This window comes from Lepidochelys kempii, chromosome 6 (assembly GCF_965140285.1).
Source record: "Lepidochelys kempii isolate rLepKem1 chromosome 6, rLepKem1.hap1, whole genome shotgun sequence".
Taxonomy (NCBI): Eukaryota; Metazoa; Chordata; order Testudines; family Cheloniidae; genus Lepidochelys; species Lepidochelys kempii.
This window is the reverse complement of record NC_136385.1, coordinates 77,144,066-77,163,810: the sequence shown is the minus strand read 5'-3', so window position 1 is coordinate 77,163,810 and position 19,745 is coordinate 77,144,066. Positions and strand designations below refer to the sequence as shown.

Genomic DNA, 19,745 nt, shown 5'->3' with positions numbered 1-19,745 from the left:
ACCTGTTATAAGCATCTTAACATTTCATAATTATTGATGTAAAAACTACTAGGTTGTGCAGTCATGCCATAACATTTCTTTTGCATGTCCTCTTCATTCTGACCAAAAAGGTTATTTTCTTTCAGGCTGTGTGTGGCAGGATAATGTTTTATCTTTAGCCTCTGGAGACCTGGTTTCAAATCCTATTTTGAGTCGCAAATGAAAATAGTTTTGAGGTGTCTTCATTGAGTGATTTGTTCACATAAAATGACCACACAACCTCTGACACAGTTGGCATTTTTGTTCAAGAGAGGGCCAGGACTGGAATAACACTGGTGTTGTAAATTGGAACACACATGCTCTGGCAGAGCACTGTTCTGAGAAAAAACCTTATTCATGTTAAACCTGGCTTTATAGCTGGCCTGTGATTTTTAGTTGCTTGCTTTCATGAGCACTAAAGTCACAAAAGTTTAGATGCACAGGATCTTTCTCTCCGACTATATATTTTATAAAGCTATCAAACTGGACAAAATATGTTGGCTATGAGATACTTATTGTCCCATGTGTTGCTCATGTGAGGTGTTCATGTAGCTTGCAAAATGAATACATGGTACGGGATCTACAAACCTAGACAATCGCAGTCATTGTCTAGGTTAGATTTGATTGCTTAGAGAAATTGATAATTTAGTTCATGAAAGCCTATCGAATATTAAAATAGGAATAGGTAGGTTTAGGTACTCCTGGCAATAAAAAACTCCTTAAACCAGTATCATATGACTTCTCTACTCTAAAAATGCCTACTGGATTCTAAATTGACACATTGCACTTACTGCAGACTGACTGTATTTTGTTGCCCATTTTAACCAGCACATATGTAAAGAATTTAACTCTTTCCCAAACTTCGCTGATCACTTTTTAAAAATTAATCTTCTAATCAGCATATTGGCCTCAATCTATTACATTACTTGGAAGATCTGAAACAATGATGAGAATGGACTAGTAGTCCTTTCCATTCAACAAATTAACCTAAATTGATTTAAGCACTCATAAATATTGGACCAATTTTAATCACATTGATTTCTAAGCCAGTCTAGTTAAATCAGTCTGCAAACTATTTGAAGATGCACTGATACCTCTGAAATGCTCCCCAATTAAACCTGTTGATAAAGTCATTTGCGTGGGAAGGATCTACTAGTCCTTTTTCATGCATAGGGGTAGAATTTTATTATTTCCAAAAAATCCTTGATAGATGGCTGTTAATTATCAGGGTAGACGGTGTTAATAATAATCATGGTTATGTGTGTGTTTGTGTGTATATATTTTTTTTATACACACACACACACTTTATATATTAGTGCTGTCCATTAATCACAGTTAACTCACGCAATTAACTTAAAATATTAATCGTGATTAATTGCCGTTTTAATTGCATTGTTAAACAATAGAATACCAATTTATTAAATTTCAGTATTTTTGGATGTTTTTCTACATGTTCAAATATATTGATTTCAGTTACAGCACAGAATACAAAGTATACACTGCTCACTTTATATTTTTGATTACAAATACTTACACTGTAAAAATGATAAACGAAACTATTTTTCAATTCACCTCAGTCAAGAACTGTAGTGCAATCTCTTTTTCACGAAAGTACAACTTAAATGTAGATTTTTGTTGTTGTTATTATGTAATTGCACTCAAAAACAAAACAATGCAAAACTTTAGAGCCTACAAGTCCACTCAATCCTACTTCTTGTTCAGCCAGTTGTTAACACAGACAAATTTGTTTACATTTACAGGAGATAATGCTGCCCATATTTTCCTTTTAAAAATGTTTTAAAACATCAAGGAGACTACTCTAATTTCTTTGTCGTCGATGTGCCCCTTTCACATAAAATAATACCTCTTTTAAAAAACAGAGCAAGACAAGTCAATATTAAAGCTTGATTGCTTGGTATGTCTTGCATTTCAGATATTGTTAGTGGAGCATTGAATAAACTTAAATCTAACAGAACACCCTCCACTACACCTCAGCGAGACAGAAATGGTAGGTATTTAGTGTTTATTTGCACTAAATAGAGCCTCATGCAGTATCTTTAGATTTGTGGACTATATTCTAGTAAGGCTGAAACTAAAGTGAATTTAGTTTTATTTCAAAGGGGTATGAGTTTCTAAACAATGTTTCTGGTCAAAATTGAATATAGTTACATTTTCAGTGAGGATACTGCATTTAGTCTTAGAGCTGCTAGCACTGGGCAGTTCTAGGATTAGAAATTAATCCGCTTTTATCTATTGAAAACCAAGGCTTGAATACAGTAGGGTAGCACGCAGCCATGTTGAGTGTTAGAGAATGAATTTATGCTTCAATTCAAATATATTTATCTTGCTTTGCTCTGTCCGTTTATAAACTTGCAAAAGATAACTGTTTGTTTTCTTGCAATGAAGAATGCAGCTAAAACTCTTCCCACCTATATTTTCTTGTCATATTAATTTGTTTTTTTACTTTCCTATGCAAAATTTATTAAAGCTATTTGAGTGCCATGCCTGTTTTAAAATGCATGTGTTTTGGTTCAGTTTAGAATAACTGCTTCTGGAGAAACAAAGCTGACTTAAATACTATATTGTTTGTATCTTCGTAAGCTCTCAACTTTAAGCGCTTATTGCAGATACAGCTTTATTAATTGTAGTCTTTCCATCAGTGACTCCATTGATTCTTACTCCAAGCACCAAGCGTAAACTTCCAACTGATTCTTCTCAAGGCTTCTCTAGCAAGAAAAGGCGGTCCCTGAAGCATAATTTTGGTTTCGAATTGCTCTCAAGTAGCTTTTTTAGCAGCGCCTCAACACCAGCATCAGGTATAGTGACTTACATTGTAGCTTGAAGGCTTTCAGGTTGTGCGGTTGTTAATGCCTTGAAATCTATTGCTCTTAGTGGGTAGTCCATAGAAGAGCAATTGTACTCAAATAACAATTTAATTACCTTCGTTCCTTGCGCTTTGCACCCTGTCTGTGGGAGATCTTATCAGGTCACATTGTTTCAGCTATCATCTGTGCTGATAACTCTCTGAAATCTATGTATCCATAACTGACTTGTCTCTATCCATCCAATTCTGCATTTCTGCTTGTCCGTAGCAGCTCCTCTTGAACATCTTGTTAAAGCTTGAAAGGTAAAATTTCAAAAGCACCCAATGAAAGTCGAGGACCTCAAGACTTAGACACTCTGAAAATTTACCTGAAATGGCCAAAATAGAATTCCTTTTCTTTTCTCCCCAGCCTTCTGTGTTTCACTAGTCACAAAACGACCATCTTTCCCATTATTCCCTCCTGCAGTCTGAAGGGTGTTTTTTGGTTTGTTTTTTTAATTTTTCTCTCCTTATACCATATATCTAGGTCTGAGATCGGCAACCTTTGGCACGCAGCCGTTCGGGAAATCCGTTGGCGGGTTGGGGATGGTTTGTTTACCTGCAGCATCCACAGGTTCAGCCGATCGCAGCTCCCACTAGCCATAGTTTGCCGTTCCAGGTCAATGGGGGCTTCAGGAAGCAGTGGCTAGCACATCCCTTGGCCCACACCGCTTCCCGCAGCCCCCATTGTCCTGGAACGGCAAACTGCAGCCAGTGGGAGCTGCGATCAGCCAAACCTGTGGATGCTGCAGGTAAACAAACCGTCCTGCCCCGCCAGTGGATTTCCCTGATGGACCATGTGCCAAAGGTTGCTAATCCCTGATCTAGGTCATAGTCAAATCTCTCATATCTTGCCTAGAATATTGCTGTGGTCTCCTAAACATACCGTTGTCCTTTACATCATACAAAATGCAGCTGCTAAAGTAATCTTTCTTCTGAATCCTTCCACTGGCTTCCTATTCTCTATTGCTTCAAATTTAACCTTCTTGTCCTTGTCTTCAAAGCTCTACCTAAATTCGCCCCACCCTACTTTATTTCTTTGTCACGCTTGTATTGACCTCATCTCCTTCATACTGCCTGTGTTCCCGGGCTTGTTGTTCCAGGTTTGTCAGTTTTCTCTCTCAATCACCTCAGCCTTACTCTGTGTCACTGCCTGTTACAATTTCTGAGTTTATCTGCAAGACCACTATCCTGGCTATGTTCAAGTCTTTAATAAAGACCCACTCTTATTAGCCTGCTTATTGTGAACTGAGTTGAATTACATATATAAACTACCTATTCCTGTTCTTCTTCTAACCTCTTTGTCATTGTGTTGTGAGTTTACAGGAACAGTCCTCCTTTAATGTTTGGAAAGCACTTGGTGCCCACTAAGTGTTTAAAGAATCTTCACTATTTATGCTGACACTTAATCAGCAGTAAGTGTTAGCATAAATAGTGAAGATTCTTTAGTTAATCTATACTTCACAGCAGGTATGATAAGTACTAATGTTTTAGAAGATGCTAGCCTCACAGCTCAGCTTTCTGTGCAGGCTGATGGATAAAACACCATATCCTTCATTGTTATACTGCTACCACACTTAGCCAGAAGAGAGTTTTAAGAACTTATCCTTGATCTAGTGTTGTCAAAGATTAAAAATGACAAGAGACACTGTTGATCTTAAAACAAAAACTTAAATTTATTTTGATTGTTTTATTTAATATTGACAACTTTTGATCAATGATCTTCTAACTAATCTGTATGGAAATAACTTAAGATGTGACACCAGCAGCATACATGTTCTCCCACCTCTTGGTGTCAAAACAAAGGTTGTTTTGGGGTATGGTGAATTCCCCCTTTTCTTTTATGTAAGACTACAAACAAACAGAATTAATTGTTTGTGTCAGTTCTCTCAAGAACATTGTGCTGAACAAATGAGTTTTTGTGTGTGGTTTTTTTTTAAACTTAGTTGCTAATGGTCAAGGTGAAAATAAGACACTTGCTTTAAAAAAAATTGAAGTGGCATTAGAGGTTTCTATTTTAACGTAAGAATACACCACCAAAACAAGAACCAGTTTATCATGTACATGTGACTTTTTTTGTTCCTGTAGCTCAATTTGAAGCAAGCCCTTGTGTCTCTCTCGAGTCATCTCAGAGTTCACTGTCTCCTTCAGTCACCAGTGAAAAGCATCTGTCAAGTACAGGAAATCGAAGAAGTAAAAGAATTGCAAGTAAAAAAATTTACAGGTAACTTGTCTTAATTCACAGAAGCTATGAGTGCACACTGTTAAAAGTTAATTGAAAAGCAAAACGAAAAAGGATTTCCCTTTACTGTCTTATGGATAAAGACAATTTCAACATTATTTATTTTATTGATTTATTTAGAAGCTTTTATATTGAAAGGATCGTGTCTTGCCACGTGTAAAGTGAATTGATGATCTGCCCAGATCTTAGTGGCCAAGTGTCCATACCAAACTGCCATTACATTTGGGTTTTGTGTTGAAATGAACATGGACTAAAGCATACATGTATGCACATGCACATAATTAAATCAAGCAAGTTCCTTTCTCTTGTCATAATTCCCATTAAACTGGACTAAATATTAGCTTTTTACTTTTTAGCATTTTAAAGAAACTGATTCTTTCGGGATACTGGAAGTGTTTTTAAAAAAAAATCTAATAAGCTTTATAAGTGTGGTTTTTTTTTAAACTGTCTATTTTCAAGGAATTGTTTATGCCTTAATAGCTTATTTCAGTTCTTGGTAGGTCCTGACCCCTTTATAATATCTATTCCTCTTTCTGTATTTTCAGTACATCCTATTTCAGTCGCATCCATTTCTAAATCGTGGATTTCTAAAGCATACAAATGTTAATTCCTTTCTTGGGAATAAAGATTAGGGCTGTCAATTAATCAGGATTAAAAAAATTAATCACGATTTAATTGCATTTATAACAATAGAATACCAACTGAAATTTATCAAATATTTTTGGATGTTTTTCTACATTTTCAATATTGATTTCAACACGGAATACAAAGTGCACAGTGCTCACTTTATATTCTTATTTTTGATTACAAACATTTGCACTGTAAAAATTATAAACAAAAGAAATAGTATTTTTCAGTACACCGCATACAACTACTGAAGTGCAATCTCTTTATTGTGAAAGTGTAACTTACAAATGCAGATTTTTTTTTTTTTTTTTGGTTACCTAACTGCACTCAAAAACAAAACAGAGTAAAACTTTAGAGCCTACAAGTTCCCTCAGTCCTACTTCTTATTCTGCCAATTGCTAAGACAAACAAGTTTGTTTACATTGACGGGAGATACTGCTGCCGGCTTCTTATTTACAATGTCACCTGAAAGTGAGACCAGCCATTCGCATGGCACTTTTGTAGCCGGTATTGCAAGGTATTTATATGCCAGATATGCTAAACATTCGTACATCCCTTCATGCTTCGGCCACCATTCCAGAGAACATGCTTCCATGCTGTGGATGCTCGTTAAAAAAATGTGTCAATTAAATTTGTGACTGTACTCTTTGGGGGGAGAACTGTAGGTCTCCTGCTTTGTGTTACACACATTCCGCATGTATTTCATGTCATAGCCACCTCGGATGATGACCCAGCACCTGTTGTTCATTTTAAGAACACTTTCACAGCAGATTTCACAAAATGCAAAGAAGATTTCTAAAAATAGCTACAGCACTCAACCCAAGGTTTAAGAATCTGAAATGCCGTCCAAAATCTGAGAGGGACGAGGTGTGGCGCATGCTTTTAGAAGTCTTAAAAGAGCAACACTCTGATGTGGTAACTACAGAACTTGAACCACCAAAAAAGAAAATCAGCCTTCTGCTGGTGGCATCTGACTCAGATGATGAAAATGCGTCAGTGTGTACTGCTTTGGATCATTATCAAGCAGAACCCATCATCAGTATGGAAGCATGTCCTCTGGAATTGTGGTTGAAGCATGAAGGGACATGAATCTTTAGTGCACCTGGCACTTAAATATCTTGCAATGCCAGCTACAACAGTGTCATGTGAACGCATGTTCTCACTTTCAGGTGACATTGTAAACAAGAAGTGGGCAGTGTTATCTCCTGCAAATGTAAACAAACTTGTTTGGCTGAGTGATTGGCTGACCAGGAAGTAGGACTGAGTAGACTTGTAGACTCTAAAGTTTTACGTTTTTTATTTTTGAATGCAGTTTTTTGTACATAATTCTACATTTTGTAAGTTCAACTTTCATGATAGAGATTGCATTACAATACTTTTATGAGGTGAATTGAAAAATCAATTTTTTTTCTCCAGTGCAAATATTTGTAATAAAAAATAAATATAAAGTGAGCACTGTACACTTTGTATTCTGTGTTGTAATTGGAATTAATATGTTAGCAAATGTAGTAAACATCCAAAAATATTTAAAATAAATGGTATTCTATTGTTTAACAGTGTGATTAATTTTTTTAATTGCTTGACCCTAATCTTTGAGTTTTTTGGTATTACTCTATTTGCTCTTTGTACCTGTTCAATTTCTTGAACATTGCCTTATTAGTGTCAGAACTTTACACAATATTTTAAATAGAACCTCATTGGCCCTTATTCTAGTATTTTAAATTATTTTATTTATGCTTATCAAATTTCTTTCTGTGAAGCACTACTGCGGAGTGCCTTTTGCACTAAAAGTTCAAAATAACGGGTGTAGAAGAATATAAATTGTAAAGAAAGAAATATACTGAATTTATCTTTTCATGCACTTTTTAAAAACAATTATTCAACTTACCAGGGTTGAATCAGGAAAAACTGGTTGCTTCTCTCCAAAGATTAGCCGAAAAGAAATGGTTCGCAGGTCATTACGTCTGAAATTTAGTCTGGGAAAAAGCAGCAAAGATGTGGTAAGTACACTTCTACTATCCTATTAATCTTTCTTGTAGCTTATACTATGGCAGTGGTTTTCAGCCTATGGTCTGTGGACTAAGCCTAAGATTTCCAAAGGGGTCTGCACCTCCATTTGAAATTTTTTTCAAGTTTCAGACTAATTTAATGTTTAAGGACAAGTGTAGAGAGTTCTGGATACTGTATGGTCCAGAACTCTAAAACCAGATCTGACTTACTAAACTTTTTTTAATTCATATTTAAGAAGTTCACTTTTAGCGGTTGCTGCAAATTGGAAAAGTATTTCCTGAATTGCAGACGTCAAAATTGAAAAGGCCTAGAAAGTAAATGAAGATCTAAATGACTTCCTCATGTTCAGCTTTTTAAAAAGATTAAGAGTAGTTTTCTTTCTCCCCCTCCCCCCTGCTTAAGAATATTTTAACTGGATGTCCAGTTGGTAAAGGATCTGAAAATATTGGCCGGCGACTTGCAAGTCAACAAGACTTGGAAAACAGAGTTGAATCTGTAAAGACAGATACACTTTTCAGCACATGTGTCAGTGAACAATTCTCAAAGAAAGGTAAATGTCTTGCAATACTTACTGAATATAACTAAAAAGAGAGAGCTTGTATTTTTGTGGGGTAAGGATAGCTTAAAAACCTAATGATTGCTTTGATATCTTTAGTTATTGAAAGCACTGAAAGTGAAAAGCAGACAGACAATATTAAAGGTTCTTAGGAAGCAACAGATAATTTATATTAACCAATTAGAGACCAGTTTTTGTATGTATAAAAATAAATATTTGCATTATATCATGCCTTGCTTCTTTGACGCTTGAACCTAATTGCTCTCTTTAATATTGTAACCTGTTTATGAAGGACTTTCATTTCTTTGAAAGAAAATAGTGTAAGTTTCTCAATTTCAGTGAATGGCATGGCTTTAAACTCGTAATTTTTTTTAATAACTTGAGTTATCAGCAAGAGTTTTGTCTGGTTTAGTTAATGTTCTATGAGTACTAAGGCTAACCAATATTTTTAAAGAAATAATTCTATCAAACTTCTCTCAAGGTTCACAAATAATGAGCAAGTCGGAGGAGAACTTGCTAACTCCAAAACATGAAAAAGCAAATTACCGAATGTCTTGGAATGGACCCAATATTACAGATTCTCATGGCACCAGCAACAATGAGGCAAGTCTCGTGGGATATCTTGAAGCAGAAGGCTGTTTTTCAGAACCTGTTCTTGTTGTTGGAAAGCCACCTGCCATTCCAGATGACTTAAGGCCCACTACTGCAAATCATAAGCAAGATAATAGTCTGCGGGAGTACTCGCTTTGTGTGGATGAGAATAACTTGACAACAGAAACGTTACTGAAAATTAAAAAAGCATTTTCTGAATCTGGAAGCAATCTTCAAAATTTAATAGGTGATGCAAAGTCTCCTGTATCAGATTTAACAGAAGAAAAGTTAAGTGAAAATCCCTGTCTAACAGATGTTAGTCAAGAGAAGGATCTTGTTGAAACTTCAGCTGAAAGTCTGGCAGCTGAAAAATCTAAGGATCAGTTTAACCAGTTTGCTAATAAATCTTATACCACTGACAAATATCAATCAAGTCAAGATGAAATCAAGGTTGTGGAGGAAAAGTGCTTCCAAAATCCTATTGAGATTGAACTTCAGACACAGAAATTGGGCATGGAAGATGCACCAGAACTTAGTATGCCTCAGGTAATGTCCAGGGAGGACAGGTTAACTTTTCAGAATAGTTATTCAAAAGATAATTTAAAGAAAATAGATTCCCTCAGAAGAAAAGAGAGTGAGGAACTGGAACAGTCAGAAAGAGTTGTTGAAAATTGCGAGCTGAAGTCCCGTAATTCAGAAAAAGAAAACAGTGAGCCTACTGCGGCTGGGGAGCGCCCTGTCTCACGGTTGTTGGAGTCTAAAAACAGTCCTGGCAAACAGTACTTGCAGACTGGAAGTTATGATAATACTGTACCTAAAACTTTACCGGTTTCTGACTATGGAAAGGTTTCTGACCACGTACACTGGTTCAACAAACTTTCATTAAACGATCCCTGTTCCGCAAGCAAAACTAAACCACCTCTTAAGTTTCAACGTACTCCTGTCCGCCAGTCTGTAAGAAGGATAAACTCCCTCTTAGAGTCTAACAGACAATCTGTAAGCTATAAATTGGCAAAACCTGGGGATGTTTGTTCTCCTCTTGTTAAATCCGTAAGCTATGATACTGCACTATCCTCCTGTACAGAAAAGTTCTCAAAGAATTCCACAGTTTCATTGCTCTATTGTGAAACTACACGCACACAAGTTTCTACATCATCTGAACTAGACTTAGCATCCAAATCTTCAAAATTGATAAATTCGCTAGAGCAGGCTGATACTTCTGTGAAAACAGTTAGAATCTGCAAACAGAAAGTGACTATTGGTAACCCATCAAAGTCTGTTCTAGAAGATCTAACCAATCATGAAGCACCAAAAGCTGCTGTAAAAATGAACTCAAGTATAAACTTTCTGATTGCCACACCAGATAAAAGTACCCTCAGGAAAAGTGCGACAGGAAAAGAAAAGGCTCGATACAGGGGATCTCCAAAGAATCCAATATCAAAAGCAAAACTCCTGCCAACTGCTAAACCTGTAGACTTATAAGTACTAATTTGATGATTTTCTCAAAGAATGTTAAGGTAGTTCTAGAACAATTGAGTCAATAAAGTCGATACGTGATTCTTAGTTCTGCTTTTTTGTAAAATAGGATTTTATTTTATTTTATTTTGAACTTGTACAAGTAAACTTTATTCTTTGTATGATATTAGGTATTTTTCCGTTTACTGTGGCTTCTTACGATTACTAGTCAGCTGCTCATTTTAATTTTGACTAGATTTTTAAAAATTAGAAAAATCTAGTTTAAAAACATATAGAAACCAGTTACAATAGGTTATGAATCGCTATCTCAGACACTGAGTCAGATCTTTTTAGAAATAACAGGTGAGCCTGAGGCATTTCAAAATCTTGCAGCTTCCAGTTGAGAGTAGTAATATTTCTTTAAGAGAAAATTGCTAGATATTTAAAAACAAAACCAACACATCCAAAAGCAAAATGGCTTATTGCTGACCATCAAAACATGTGAAACATTTTTCCATTTACTATACTTGTCTTAATTCTTTAACTGTATTAAAACACTACAATCAAAAAGAGACTTGTCAGTGTTCAAACTTCAGTATCAATGTAGACTTTGCTACTGCTCCAATTCCTGTGTGGCCAGGGTATATATTGCTTTTGGTGTAAGTCAGGGTACCTATGGCTTTTTTTCCACTTGATAGGTGCACTTTTTGTCTATACAGACCTATTCCTATCTAAGCATTCGTGCACACAAATTGGAGAAGTGGTTGAGCATATGGAAAACAAATATGCAATTAGATACTGAAGTATTAAAAATTTTTGTACAGTACACTTGGCAGCATGGGTGTGTTCTGTTATGTTTACCTGATATCTTCATTTGCAGTCAAGCTGTAAAATAATGTTAAGTTAATAGCGCAAATGAGGCTATTTTTTTCTGGAGTAATTTTATGTAGCTAATCATATGATGCAAAAGTAGATTAAAGTACGCTATTGCTGAAATAATGGAAGACAAAAGTAAAAAGCCATACTGTTAAAAGTTCATTTGCACAAACAGATGTTTACATCTATCTTAGCATTAAAACTGCTTATATCTATGTCATATTCATTATAAAATTATTTAAGAGTAAAAACTTGAAACTTTTCCATTACTGATTTCTGTACGTGTAGCTTGTTTGCTGCCAGAACATAAGAGCGTTTTGGTATGTACTTGGTTTTGAGTCTAACAGCTTTTTTTGTCCCTTGTTTGTGAATGTTCTTTCTACAACACTGATTCCATATCCTATGTAGAAAAAATGACAAAGGACATTTGAGATGTCAGAGTTTCTGTATCCTTTAAGTCCTATCCAGGGCTCTATGTCCTCTTGACTATATTTAAAAACCCAATTTTTACAACTTCATCATTTTCACCAAACCTCTGACTGCCAAAAGCCAGGCAGATAATAGGCAATGAAAAGTCCTCATCCTCCTGATGCTGTGCCCTCTCTAAAAGCCAGGGGGAATAGATATGCTTCCCACTGTTCTAACCTGCAACAGATTTGGGCTCTGTTAGCCTATGGAGAGGAGTGAATTCCAAAGCTAAATGGCCTTTACATTGACTTCCGTAGCAGCACACTCTTTTTCGTAGAAAGATGACTGGAGCACAAGAATGTCTACTCACAAGTGCAAGAGAAAGCTATGGGCCAAGAAGTATATGGTCAAGTACATACAGTTCAGGTCCTTGTTTCTATCCTACAGAGCCTTCAACTTCTTAGGGTATGTCTGCACTCCAATTAGACACAAGTGGTTGGCTGGTGATAACTGACTCAGGCTTAAGTGGTTGTTTTACTGCAGTGTAGATGTTCAGGTTCAGGCTGCAGCCTGAGCTATAGGACCCTCCCACCTTACAGGGTCCAGTGTGAGCCCGAATGTCTACGCTGCAGTTAAACCACCCCTGAGCCTGAGTCAGCCGGCACTAGCCTGCTTAGTGTTTTTAATGGCAGCGTAGACATACCCTTAGATTTCACTCAAACAGGCAGCCATTGAGGGACATCTAGTAAAGTGCCAGCTTTTTCATCCGCTTCATTTCTGGATAGATTTTTGAAAAGAGATAGTTGTAACATCCTGGCGACATGTAACAAATCTGGTACCTGCACATTCAAAGGGACAGATATTCATATTTGCCACAAATATGGTTGCTTCTCCCAGCCACTTTTGCTTTAGCTCCAGGCCTTGTCTGTATCCTATTCAGCCAGATGCTGCTTACAAGCAATTTATTGCTTTGCTGGGCGCCATTAAACCATGTCTTTGGCGCACTGAAGATGATAAAACCCAGATGTGGTGAAGTGGGAACTTCTTATGATATTTTTACAAAGTCTGTGTGCTTCAGTTTTCTCCTACACCAGGGATGGGCAAACTTTTTGGGCCAAGGGCCACATCTGGTGGAGAAATTGTATGCAGGGCAAGGGGTTGGGGCGCAGGAAGGAGTGCGAGGTGTGGGAGGGGGTGCAGTGTGCAGGAATGGGCTCAGGGCAAGGGGTTGGGACAGAGGAGGGGTGTGAGGTGTATGAGGGGGCTCAGGGAAGGGGGTTGGGGTGCAATGGGGCTCAGGGCAGGGAGTTGGGGTGCAGGGTGCAGCAGAGGTCTCAGAGCAGGGGCTTGGGGTGCAGGCAGGGGGCTTAGGGAGTTAGGGGGTGGCTCCGGGGTGGCAGCGGCACGCACCGGGGCCAGGGCAGTGGCCGTGCTGTTCCGGAAAGTGGCCAGAACCACATCTCTGCACAGCCCCTGGGGGAGGGGGGGACAGAGCTCCACGGGCTGCCCTTGCCACACCTCCAGGTACCTCCCCCGAAGCTCCCATTGGCTGCGGTTCCCTGTTCCCGGCCAATGGGAGCTGCGGGGAGCAGTGCCTGGAAGCAAGGGCAACGCACGGAGCCCTCTTCCCCCCACCCCACCCCACTCCGGGCCCCCAGGGACGTGATGCTGGCCGCTTCTGAGAGTGGCACGGGGCCTGCGGCACCATGGGGGGCAGTCCCACGGGCCGGATCCAAAGCCCTGAGGGGCTGTAGTTTGCCCACCCCTCTCCTACACATTACATTGCCACCTAGTAGGGAAAAAGGATTGTTTGCTCTCAGGATGCCATTTCAGGTTTTGGTACGGGGGTAACTTTAACTGTGATTACAGGGGCTACTCAGGCACTGGAAACCTCTACATTTTTGCAGCTAATAACTTAGAAATTAGCTGACAGGAGCACAGTATCTAATTCTTATGTAAAGAAAAATCAATATGTATGTATATACATAAACACCAATTAAAGCTGTATTTTAATTTCAGTTAAGAACAATCAGGAAATAATACAGAAAGATATTCCTAATCCCAAACCTTGAGGTATCCGTTTTAGAGCCTTAACATAGGTATCAGAAACACAACTTTGATACTTTGTATGCTATCTTTAGCAGAGAAATAAAATCTGCTTAAAATCTTTTTACTCCTGCAATTATATTTTTAAATGGCTTATGTTCCAAATTGTGAAGAGAAGAATTAGATGGTTAATTTTGTTCCAGAAATGTTTAAAGGTAAATAAATTATTTAAAACACTTCAGACATGAGCTAAAACTATGGATAATAGTGTGGTCTCATCTTGACAAAATTGTCAATGGCCTTGTTGATTATCTAAGTGTTTTTGAAGCTTCACATTCACAGGCTAAAATTAGAAACACGTAAGTGACTTGCTAATTTCTCCCATTGTGGAGCTTAAGTAGTCCTTTAGTCTCTTGAGCACAGAGAAGTACCTCTCATTTGATGCTGTAGAAACTGGATTGCTCACCCCACTATCTACAATAGACAACAAAGACTAACCCCTTGGTAAGTCGTTGAGAACATTCCAGAATTCAGAAATTGAAGTATTGGTTTGTATGTGCATACAATGTGCTTCTTGGCAACTTTGACTTCTCCATCCAGATCACCGAAATTGGTGCCTGCTGAATCTACAATTACTTTCCGTTTCTCATAATCAAGAAAATTTTCACCATTGTTTTAGCTCATGTTGGAAGTGTTACGTTTTCAATAATTTATTTACCTTTAAACACTTCTGGAACAAATTAACCATCTAATTCTTTTCTTCACAAGCAGTGTAGAAAGCAAACTCCAGTTGAGGGCGAATCATCTATCAATCTCAGTAAGAATTCTGTCCAGAACAGGATAGTAGAAATCAGATTATAGATTCTTGAGTGCTCTTGGGACCATCTGTAGATGACAGGCCCAGTGTACTAGAAACAAAAAAAACAAGGCCAGTTTGAAGGATATTTTCTTAGGTGGTCTTTGGTACTGCTGTGCTCAGCAGTTGCAACTTTCTGACCTGGAATAGCAATTTCAAGTTCCTGGGCAATGATTTTAGCTTCACATAACTCCTTCCATTGGCTCTCAGATACTCTCATTTGTTGAAGAGCAGCAATATTGCTTCTTACTGATTCCATTGCACTGGATAAATTTAGGTTTTCATGTTGCAGTTCTGAAGCACTATGCAAAATCTTGAATGTTCTTTCCAAAACCAAGAGCCTCAACAGAAAGGAATAGCTCTTTAACCTTGCCATCAAGCCTTTGCTCTGCTAGCTGATGGTGCTGAAATAGCTTCCAGTGTTTCCACTACAGTGCCCTATCTTGCATGCTGTTTTCGGAGGGAGTCATACCTGTATGACTAGTAAATTTCACATAATCTCCCTACCTCAAGTACCCTCAGGTGTAGCTCCTGCTGTGCCTTAACAAACAGTTCATGGTGCTTGTAACTACTGGTCAGCAATTAGCTAGGAGAGTGTGCAGTCTTGAGGGTAAAGTAGCAGAATGGGGATCAGGGATGAGATACATTTCCTGCTCTAATATTAACATGTTCTGACATCTTGTGGCAAGTCAGTTTTAAGGGACACTGGTTAGATTTAAAATTGTAATAGGTATATTTTTACTTTGTTACTAACTCTTGATTTCAACAATTGTAGAAAAATCTAGATTACTTTCCATCATTTAGGCTACTTACTTTTTGCAGTTTACCAAGATTGGAATAGATCATTTAACTTTTGGATACATCCTAAGAGGGCAAGGCCTCCTGAGTTTATACTGCACCTAGCTGGGGCTCTAGGTGTGTTACCCTACTACGAATAATAATAGATTGGAAATACTTTAAACAGGAGTGCAACTGACACTTTCAAGTCCCTTTCACTTCTGTTTAAAGGGTAGTTACTTTCCAGAAGACTCTTAAGCACAATACTACAGTGATTGAATTGTCGTTCTCACAAGGGAATATTTAAAACCAAACGCCAAGAAAGCTCCTCATTTTAAAGTTAAGACTCTCTTTCTCATTTGTTATTCAGGGTCTGTATATATGTGTTTTTGTTTTTTTTAAAGTACCATTTTCTGTTTGAATGCTGTGCCTCAGTTCTTATTACTCTAAAATGAGAATAATTATACTTGCCTGCCTGCCCTAGGGAATTATAAGGATTAGATTGAGATCTGTGGGGCAGGAACTGGGCCACCTTAATGGTTTGTATGGCATCTAGCACAATGGGGGACTCCTGCTTAAGGTCTTTGGGGGCTACTATAACATTAGTCAGCTGTTGAGATGCCCATTAGTGGTAGCTGAAGGGGACTTACCTGGGTGTGGGATGCTGGTGGATTACAGATCAATCTTTGTGTTGGCCAGCAGCACAGCCTTCATCCCCTCTGCAAGCTCAGCCCCTGGTGGCAGAAGCTGACGCACAGCACGGACACATACCTGTCCTTGAAGCTGCAACCACTGCTGGCCATGACAACTGTGGACCAGAAAGGTCTGCCCTCAGTCTATTCTCAGGGAGAGGTGGGGGGGGGGGGGGTACTCCCTGCTTCTTTGAGGGTAAACTGACTCCAAGACCCACTTAGCTGCTCCTAGCTCCCCACTCTGAGGATCCTTGCCCCAGGAACTGTTCCCCCTCATCTGCTCCTCCCACACTCATTGGTCCCTCCCTCAGGGCACAGCCATATGCCCTCACCTCTCCCTTTCCTTGGAGAATGACTCTCTTTCCCCCTCCCCAAGCCTGGAGGCCCTGTGTTATTCCCACCACCACCACTGGAGCCCCTGTGCTCCTGCTCTCACGCTGAGTGACCCCGTCCTTGCCTTCCCCACCCGCAGAGGCCCTGAGCACACCCCTCCCAGGGACCACCCCCCTTCTCTTTGCCCCAGGTCAGTTAAGTCACTCCATATCATCTCAGCAGCTGATTGGTGGAGGCAGGCAGGGTGGATGAGCTAACGCAGCAGAAGAAATTGACCACAGTGGCAGTAGCTGGAGAACCCGGACTTCAGGAGGAAGGGACCTTGCTGCACTGTGCTTCAGGTAAGAGCTCTGCCTGGGGCTGGGGCTTGGCCTACAAGCAGACCTCTGGTACAAAACTCTGCAGGTGGGGGGGTGGGTGCACCCCTGCCCTCCCTAAATGGGGCCCCTGTCAGGGCAGACATGAGTGGGAGTGAATGAGTTGTTAAGGAAGTGGCTGAAACCAATCCAGATCAACAAGGCATCCAAAGAGACAATGCTAGCTCCAATGATTTATGAATTGACACTCAATAGCAGGATCTATGGCAGGACACCAAGATCCAGGTGTATAAAACAATTGTTATTCCTACACTCCTTTATGGATGCGAAACCTGGGTGACCCATCAACAGATCCTCAAGAGTCTAGAGAGGTATCACCAATGATGCCTGTGGAAGATCCTTTGCATCAAGTGGGAAGATCGCTGCACTAATGCCAGCATCCTCAGTGAAGTCAAGGTCACCAGCATTGAAGCAATGATCCTCATGCACCAACTCTGTTGGGTTGGATATTGTGTGCAGATGCCAGACTCTTGCCTCCCAAAACAAGCCCTCTACTCTTAGCTCACACATGGTCAGAGATCCCATGGTGGTCAAAGGAAATGCTACAAGGACACCCTGAAAGCGTATCTCAAGAAAACTGATGTGGCTGTCACAAGCTGGGAGGAGCAAGCCACCAACCGATCCCAGTGGCATCACATCCTCCATCAGGCAGTAGCCCGTTTTGAGAAGTGCCTTGCCCTCAAAGCTAAAAAGAGAGAGAAGGAAGGAAAAATAACTTTTTCGAGGGATTACCGATGATGATGATGATGATAGCAGGAAGCTTGGGGGGGGGGGGGGGGAGAATGTGAACTCAGTAGGGTCCAGCCTAGGGAAGAAAGGACTGAACTGTGACCAGGGGATGATAAAGAATAGGCTTCTGGAAGAGGCTGGAAGCTCTGACCTGGGCACAGGGGGAAAGGAGACAAAGCCAGGGATGGAGTCCATCACAGCTTGGGTAGGATGGGCTATGGCATAACTGCTGCCTCTCTTTGATAACCTTTTCAGGTTCATTATGCTGGGTGACTAATAAATAGTTACCTTGTTTTGGAATGGCTGCTTGTGTCGCTGTAAATACTGGGAGCATTGAAGAGATACAGTATAAGCCTCCTTATAGAATCATAGAATATCAGGGTTGGAAGGGACCTCAGGAGGTCATCTAGTCCAACCCTCTGCTCAAAGCAGGACCAATCCCTAACTAAATTATCCCCGCCAGGGCTTTGTCAAGCCTGACCTTAAAAACCTCAAAGGAAGGAGATTCCACCACCTCTCTAAGTAATGCATTCCAGTGCTTCACCACCCTCCTAGTGAAAAAGTTTTTCCTAATATCCAACCTAAACCTCCCCCACTGCAACTTGAGACCATTACTCCTTGTTCTGTCATCTGCTACCACTGAGTACAGTCTAGATCCATCCTCTTTGGAACCCCTTTTCAGGTAGTTGAAAGCAGCTATCAAATCCCCCCCTTATTCTTCTCTTCTGCAGACTAAACAATCCCAGTTCCCTCAGCCTCTCCTCATAAATCATGTGTTCCAGTCCCCTATTCATTTTTGTTGCCCTCTGCTGGGCTCTCTCCAATTTGTCCACATCCTTTCTGTAGTGGGGGGCCCAAAACTGGACACAATACTCCAGGTGTAGACTCACCAATGTTGAATAGAGGGGAATAATCACTTCCTGATCTGCTGGCAATTCTCCTACTAATCAGCCCAATATGCCATTGGCCTTCTTGGCAACAAGGGCACACTGTTGACTCATATCCAGCTTCTTGTCCTCTGTAATCCCCAGTTCCTTTTCTGTAGAACTGCTGCTTATCCAGTTGGTCTCCAGCCTGTAACAGTGAATGGGATTCTTCCATCCTAAGTGCAGGACTCTGCGCTTGTCTTTGTTGAACCTCATCGGATTTCTTTTGGCCCAATCCTCCAATTTGTCTAGGTCACTCTGGACCCTATCCCTATCCTCCAGCGTATCTACCACTCCTCCCAGTTTAGTGTCATCTGCAAACTTGCTGAGGGTGCAGTCCACGCCATCCTCCAGATCATTAATGAAGATATTGAACAGAACCGGCCCCAGGACCGACCCTTGGGGCACTCCACTTGATACCGGCTGCCAACTAGACATGGAGCCATTGATCACTACCCATTGAGCCCGACGATCTAGCCAGCTTTCTATCTACCTTTATAGTCCATTCATTCAGCTCATACTTCTTTAACTTGCTGGCAAGAATACTGTGGGAGACCATATCAAAAGCTTTGCTGAAGTCCGGGAATAACACATCCACTGCTTTCCCCTCATCAACAGAGCCAGTTATCTCATCAGAGAAGGCAATTGGTTAGTCAGGCATGACTTGCCCTTGGTGAATCCATGCTGACTGTTCCTGATCACTTTCCTCTCCTCTGAGTGCATCAGAATTGATTCCTTGAGGACCTGCTCCATGATTTTTCCAGGGACTGAGGTGAGGCTGACTGGTCTGTAGTTCCCCAGATCCTCCTCCTTCCCTGATTTAAAGATGGGCACTACATTAGCCTTTTTCCCGTTTTCTGGGACCTCCCCCAATTGCCATGAATTTTTGAGATAATGGCTAATAGCTCTGCAATCACGTCTGCCAACTCCTTTAGCACTCTTGGATGCAGCACATCTGGCCCCATGGATTTGTGCTTATCCAGCTTTTCTAAATAGTCCTGAACCATTTTTCTCCACAGAAGGCTGCTTACCTCCTCCTTATGCTGTGCTGCCCAGTGCAGGGGTCTGGATTAGCTGCAGGAAGCCACAAAGAGAAACAAGGATCTCTGGCACCAAAGATCCAGTCTGAGTCTTAGAGGCCACAGTCCAACCCCTATGGAACAGTGTAGGTTCTTGGGGCCTGACACAAAAAAGCGGTCACTCCCAAAAGATTGGTGATAAGCTGAGGTATAGACTAGACCCTGTGGATGTGACTGGAAACAAAAGCTGGTGCACCGAGAGTATTTTGCAACAAGTGACTTGCAGCAGTAAAAACGGAGGATACAGCAAGAAAATGGCCTATACCCACTTCCCTAAGAAGGAC

The 19,745-nt window shown here is 40.2% G+C and overlaps 1 protein-coding gene across 3 annotated transcripts in view; it reads left to right on the top strand.

Moving 5' to 3' along the window:
• The window catches only part of LOC140913109 (neuroendocrine protein 7B2), a 96,128-nt gene that overhangs the window by 15,496 nt on the left and 60,887 nt on the right, over positions 1–19,745 (top strand). The window contains exons 7-12 of one of the 3 annotated variants that reach the window (XM_073348844.2): positions 1,952–2,026; positions 2,679–2,834; positions 4,970–5,105; positions 7,642–7,750; positions 8,163–8,310; positions 8,798–11,540. In XM_073348844.2, coding sequence (XP_073204945.2) covers positions 1,952–2,026; positions 2,679–2,834; positions 4,970–5,105; positions 7,642–7,750; positions 8,163–8,310; positions 8,798–10,389 — 2,216 coding nt within the window. In that variant the 3' untranslated portion in view covers positions 10,390–11,540. Of the gene's footprint in view, positions 1–1,951; positions 2,027–2,666; positions 2,835–4,969; positions 5,106–7,641; positions 7,751–8,162; positions 8,311–8,797 lie in introns of those variants that run through there. The other 2 variants (XM_073348845.2, XM_073348846.2) reach the window with 2 other exon arrangements.